Source organism: Sturnus vulgaris, chromosome 6 (assembly GCF_052056855.1).
Source record: "Sturnus vulgaris isolate bStuVul1 chromosome 6, bStuVul1.hap1, whole genome shotgun sequence".
NCBI classification, from domain to species: domain Eukaryota; kingdom Metazoa; phylum Chordata; class Aves; order Passeriformes; family Sturnidae; genus Sturnus; species Sturnus vulgaris.
This window is the reverse complement of record NC_142248.1, coordinates 9,408,026-9,414,593: the sequence shown is the minus strand read 5'-3', so window position 1 is coordinate 9,414,593 and position 6,568 is coordinate 9,408,026. Positions and strand designations below refer to the sequence as shown.

Sequence of the window (6,568 nt, the reverse complement as noted above, 5' to 3'; positions counted from 1 at the left end):
CATAGACAACACCTGCAGTCTTTTATTTATTTATTTATTTATTTTCTTCATCCTGGGCTGGTATTTTTTCTAATGGTGATGAAAGAAACTGTGAAGTGATTTGGGAATTTTAGCCACATCAGCTTCTGGGCAAGAAGAACCCAGCAGGCTTGCTTGCTTCCAGCGACATGAAGGGTTCTGCCTCTCCTACATCCCTGGTACAATGGCCATTCCCAGCCAAGAGCAGAAAGAGCCCTGTGACTCAGGACTTTTCTGATCATTTCTACTTGAATCTACAGAAGGGATAATTCCTGAAGCTCCCCATTCCTCTCTCTCCTGAGCACAAGGGATGCAAAAATTCCAGCTCTGGGATGGTATGGACAGAAGGACACAACTATGAAGGATCTCCTTGGTCATTCACATTTTCAGTCCTTGCTCTTTGGGACAAAGCTGCTACAAATTAACTTCATTAACCCAGGGAAGTGGTCAGAGCACCAAGCCTGGTGGAGTTCAAGAAGCATCTGAACAATGCTCTCAGGCTCATGGTGTGTTTTTTGGGGTGTCTTGTGCAGGGCCAGGAGCTGGACTCGATGATTCTGATGGGTCCCTTCCAACGCAGCATATTCTACGATTTTAACTTATTACAATTCACCTTCAAATCAAGGTCTTTCCCCCACAGCTGTAGTCCTAAATAATCCCTAGGAGTAGTCACCTTAAATTACACAACTTGAGTCTCATCAGAATGACCTTACACGCGCCTCTCCTCTTGCTATTTCGGCTCTTGGGGAGAGCCTGCTGGTTCGCTCTCCCCCTCTCCCTCAGGTCTCCCTGGGCCCTGGAGCAGCATCGCCCACCGCGGCCCCGGCTCAGCGGGCCCCGGGCACGGCCCCTTGTCCCGGGCTCCCCGCCAGCCTCGGCCCAGCCCCCGAGGGCAGGGGCGGCGGGGCCGGCTGTGGGCGCGGAACTGCGGCGGCGAGGGGCGTGTTCCCAGCCGGGCCGAGCGGCCGAGCAGCGCCGGGAGCGTCGGGCGCCTTGGAAACGGGCGGAAGCCGGGAAGGAGCGGCAGGAGGAGGATGCTGAGCCCCGAGCGGCTCTCTCTGCCTGGGCCCGAGTACCTGGGTGAGGAGCGGCGCGGCGGGGCGGGGAGGCTTCCTGAGGGTTCTCTCCCGCTGGTGTGCTGCGGCCCGGCATGGGGAGGGCCGGCTCGTCCTTCCCGGGCACTGCGGCGAGCGGCCCCGGGCTGGGCCGGGCTGAGGGGGCTCGCAGTGGCTCCGTGTCCGCCTTGGCTGGGAAGCGGGCAGCGGCGGGCCGAGACAGAGCGGGGTTGTCGGGCGCTGGGGTGGGAGGGCTGCAGGCCCTGAGGGGCACAGGGAGCATCCCTCCGGTGGCCAGAGGTGTGGTCTCCGCGGGCAGCCGGCGGGAGCCGAGATGCCAGCTCCGCGCTGTGAGTAGTAGCAAGCGGCGTCCAGCCTTTTTGTGATAGACTTCACCCATTACCAACCTGTTTTGCTCACAGATCTATGTGAGCATCCCTCTTTTATGCTCGTTTCCCAACAACGGGAAGGAGTGCTGCTCTTATGTTGCGAATGGTTCGAATGTTGGCTTTTGTTCTGAAATAAGGAAGCATCGATGTTTCCTACATAAAATGAAAATCTTCTAACCCGTGAAGCAGTTACTCCTTTGAAGACTACATCCTTTTTAAGCTGGCTGTAACAGCTTGATGTTCCAGGAAACTAAGGAGTAAAGTGATTTGATGTTAACGTGTCAAATAAAAATAATTAGGATGGAATAAAGTCAATATGACTTCATTTAATTGCTGAAGAGGAGATGAATTACAAGTACTAAGCATTTGGACTGTGTTCAAAGGAGTGTTTGTGGAGTGAAACTTTTCAGCCATTACTTCCTAGGCCCAAGAGACTGTTTGGTGATAACTCTTATAAAGGTATACGTGATTTTCTGTGGTTTTCTTGTGTACAAGAGAAGGTCAGAAATGGAAGAGATTGTTTTGTGCTACTTGTTCCATGATGATTTTGCTATTTTTCTAAGTCAAAATGGAGCAAGAGTATAGAAACACTGCTGTAAATGACTTTCAGGGAGCACTAGACTAAAAGAACTTTGTTTAACTATTTAAGCAAAGGAGTGATCTAAGTTGTCTTAAGAGTAGAATCTCACTGAGCTGTTGCTGCTAGGCTGCTGTTAGGGTGCTTTGTGCATACCTGCATAACCGCAATGCTGTTCTGTGTCAGGGAAACTCAAGGCAGAAATAGGTTTGTTTACTGCTCTATTCAGGGTCACTCTCATGGGACTCACCTGGCTGAAGTTCTTATTGCTGATTTCAGTTGTAATGTTTTGGGTGTTTGACAACAGCATCACAGTGCCATGTAGACACACCCTTTAGGTTTGTGCTATTCTGTCACACTACCTCAGCATTTTCAACCTACATGCTAATAGAGAAGTTCATAACTTTTCCGGAGTGGCTCTAGGTTGAAAGCTGCAAAATTTATTTTTCTTAATGAGCCAACGTGGTTCTTGTAATTGTTTTTAATGAAATAGGCACTTTTAATTGTGTGAAACCTGTCAGTAAGGATTGAATCACTCAAAACAATCTAGGAAGCAGACTAAAAATACTCAGTGTGAGAATAAACCAGTTTTCTGTTGCACATCTGAACGTAAGACATGAGATTTCTTACATGTACAAGATTGTTAGGTGCAAGCAGCTTTACTAGCTGCTTAAGTGAGCCTCCTTTTATCTCTGTTCCACATGCTGATTTGGAATTCTCTTTTCATTTTGTACAACTTTCTAAATGATTCTGATATTTGGGTCAGAAAAAGACATGTGTGATCATGTTAGGTTGAGGAATAACTTCTATAAGAGTCTGTTCTGTTCATTACTTAGTATACCTTGGGTTTAGATTGCAGTTTCTGTTGCCTATTAGAGGGGGGAAGCATATTCTTATTAGCTATAAATGTTACCAAAATGAGTGTTTCTGCCTTCCTGAGACTGTAACTTGCCAAAATGTTCACCTATCCTAAGGAATTTAGTGAGTATTAGCAGTAGGAAGATGCTTAAAAACCAAAACAACGCCCAACTCCCCCTTCTTTCACCCCAAATAAACACACCTCCCCACGTTTTTCTAGGTTGCTTTTCTGTTTTCTACATTGGCATTCTGAAATCACCGTTATTTGGATTATTCTATTGTGCACCTCAAAGTCTTGTTAATACAGTTGTCTGAAGCCGGGTTGTAAGGAACTGTGATAAATTTCACTTTCTGTAATTTCATTCTGAAGTTGTGTTGCTCTGGCTCTCCACTTAAGGTATTCTCTGACTCACAGACCAGATGACCCTGCCATTTCTGAGCTGGAGTGGGTAACTCACTCAAACCCTTCTTCCCCTCTTCCCTTTCTCATTATCAAAACCAGGCCAACACATAAACTGAGCAGCCAGAATAACATGATGTGCTACTTGCTGTGTTATTCCACACCCCCTGCCCCCCCTCTATTTGAGATAATTCTTCTACAACCAGTTGGAATGCTAAAAGAGGAATAAAAGCAGTAGTGAGTTATAATAGAAATGAACAGGGAGAGAATTAAGTATTCACTTAAGATGAAAAATAATTGCAAAGCTTTGTTATGCCGAAGTTCCTGGCATATAAAAATCAGGACAACGTGTCTCATGCCACAATGGGACAGTAAATAGAAGAAAAGAGATGACCATTACTTAGTGAATAGGAATGGAGATGAGGTCTGCAGAAAGGCTACAGTGAAGATGATGCTGTTACAAGCAGGACATTATAAACAGTATTTTCACGGAATAAACAACATTTATTGTTTGGGTACAGTGATGATAGTGTGTTTCTCATTTGATGGATGAGACTGGAACTACAGTAGGCAAAATGAAGCATATTTGAGACACTTTTTCATGCCTTCCTCATTATGGTTTAATAACTGGTGATTGCTCAGTTATTTATAGCAGGCAGTGGAGCATTTACTGTATTGTTCTGCTCATGCAGCTGTCTCTGAAGCTTCATATTGTATTACTTCCCTGCTCCTCTTTCCTGTTTTGAAGAAAAAGCAGTAGAGTTCTGCAAATTTTCAAACTTCTGTTTTCTATGTATTCTACTGCCTTCTATTACCCAGCTCCAGGATGTTGTTTCTTGGCCTTCTTTGCCAATATAAGGCATGTAGGAATGCAAATACTCTGCTAGGGAAGTGCCTTATCAGTAAAGCATGGGCCTATCAAGTGCCAGAAACACGGTCGTGTTTCCTCATCTCTCTCATAAAAGTTCTTGGGTTTAATGATTAGAAAGAGCATACATTCTTTTACAAAACTGAGTAGCTCCCAACAGAGAACTTCAGTTGTGTAGAGACTTTGCTGAAGCCTAAGGCTTACTCTTCTTCTGAAGAGTCTTAGGAAATATTGATCTGGAAAGTGCAAGTACAATCATTTCCTTTAACAGCATAGTCAACACATAGGCTACATTTTTATCCAGACATCTCAGCTGACACTGGTTCTCCTATTAGTATAGATATTTGGTGAACTTCTGTGAAGCACTGTAGCTGAAAGATCTCTTGGTCTAGAAAAAGAGAATGCCTTCTTAAAAATCTTATTTCTTGTTCTGTTGGAGGAGATAGGAGAACTGTAATGTAGATTGTATATAATGTGTAAGAGTTTGCTTATAGAAATGTTAGTTAGATTTGAATCTTCTCAGACTCAGTCTAGTACTTTGTCCAAAAGATGGAGGTTTCACCACCATACTGCTGTTGCACCACAGGATTTCCACCTTAACTTGAAAGGTACAGGTGAAATCTGATCCTGAATTAGGTAGAGTTCCAGAACTGGAGAGTACACATATGTCCCTCTGAGCATGAACAGGTAGGAGCCATTAGGCTACTTAATGCCTTATTCGACTGGAATGACAATTTCTTCCACAGTTAATAATTTTAGATTTAAACAAAAACCTCCAAAAACCCTGACTGAACAAAAAAAGAAAAGATAGCTCAACGATTTGCTTTAGTGAGGGGGTGGCTTCTAGCAGCTATGTGACACCTTTCCAGAAGCAGTCTGCTGGAAGGACTTGCACCATTAAGTCAGTATGTGTGCAGTATTATGCTCATTGTTTGAAACAACTTCTCAGCTATGGTCAAAATTAAATTATAAATGGAAACGGTTCTTAAATTTTTTGTTGAAAGTGGTTGTGAAAGTCTGAACGTATGAAATATGCTGTAGTTACACTGTGTGACCCCTTGGCATGGGCTGCTGAGTGGCACATGCTGCACGTCCCATGTTGTGTGATATCTCTGGTATGACGAGGTCTACTTGTACTTATGTGTTCTGTCCTTCAAAAAGCATTTTGCTTTCAAGGGTTAATAGGAAATTACCCTGTGAAGCTGTACAAAACTGGAAGGAGCTATGATAGTATAGAGATGTAGCACTTAATTCTTTTGTTCACTTATTTCTCTTTCCCAGGCCATTTCTTAGCAACATCTGAGGAGATTAAGTCCTTAATGATATCTGAAAAGATTATAATGAGCGTCCTGAAAAAACTTCCAGAGTTGATGTGATTTTGTTGTTGCAGTTTATATCCTTCCTGTTTGTCTCTTGCATCATTATTGTTTTGGTAATGTTTGCATGAAATTGATTTTATGTTACTATACATGTATCTTTCCAATGTGTGTAATAAGGTAGTGTCCTGCATTAAGCTCCAGTTTAGAACAAATCTTGAAAGGGTATTTAGCTATTACCTTATGCTCTCAGAGTTCTCAAAGATTAAAAAATGCCAGAAATACTCCAGATACATTAAAGCTTGTTATGCTCTCGAGCTTCTGATAACTGAAATGAATCATAATGTTAATTGCATCAAGTAGTGTGTATTTTCAGCACTTCAGCTGAGGAGGAGGCAAATAAGTGTGAAAAGCTGGTCTTATTATCCAGGAATTCCCACTCCTGATTTTTCAGCATATTCAGTTATGCCAGGAATGACCTTAACTTATTAAAAAAAAAAGCCCTCTTGTGTGCATACAGAACAAATTGCTTTGATAGACAGCTCGTGTTTCAGAAGTCGTAAGAAGTCATGTCTCCTGAAGAGTTAAGCAATAATATAACCACTTGGATAATAAAACCATTACACATACACAGTGTCATGACTTAAAGGTGACATCTATTTCTCTCCTTCCTCCCGAATTTCTGGCTCTGAGAATTCCAGTGCATATATTCGGTTTTGTGCAGTGATACTGTTTGCATTAAATTTTCTTTCAAGACTTTCCGAGTATCAATGTTTGTTCTTACAACGTGTGTAATCAAACCTAAAAAGTAGTGGATTGTTTGTTCTCATCAGAAGATTGAAACAAGTCATTTGGTGGCTTATAAAAAGACTATTTTTACAATTTTAAATATATAGGCAAAATGATTTGGTGTGGTTATGGCTAAATGGAATTAGTTGGGATTGTCTAATCTGTTGGAGAGCAATCCATAGAGATTGTGGGCTGACTGTGGGTGTAATCCTCATTATGCCTTGTACTTGTAACCTGAAAGTTTCTATGATGGTCTGACCATCCTTGAATTGAACAGCCAGTGCTGAGCCCTGAATTT

The 6,568-nt window shown here is 42.8% G+C and overlaps 1 protein-coding gene across 1 annotated transcript in view; it reads left to right on the top strand.

The window, feature by feature from the left end:
- The first annotated feature begins 945 nt into the window (after positions 1-945).
- Positions 946-6,568, top strand: part of CSTPP1 (centriolar satellite-associated tubulin polyglutamylase complex regulator 1) — a 78,649-nt gene continuing 73,026 nt past the window's right edge. Inside the window, exon 1 of the mRNA XM_014881911.2 lies at positions 946-1,098. Coding sequence (XP_014737397.1) covers positions 1,053-1,098 — 46 coding nt within the window. The 5' untranslated portion in view covers positions 946-1,052. The remainder of the gene's footprint in view (positions 1,099-6,568) is intronic.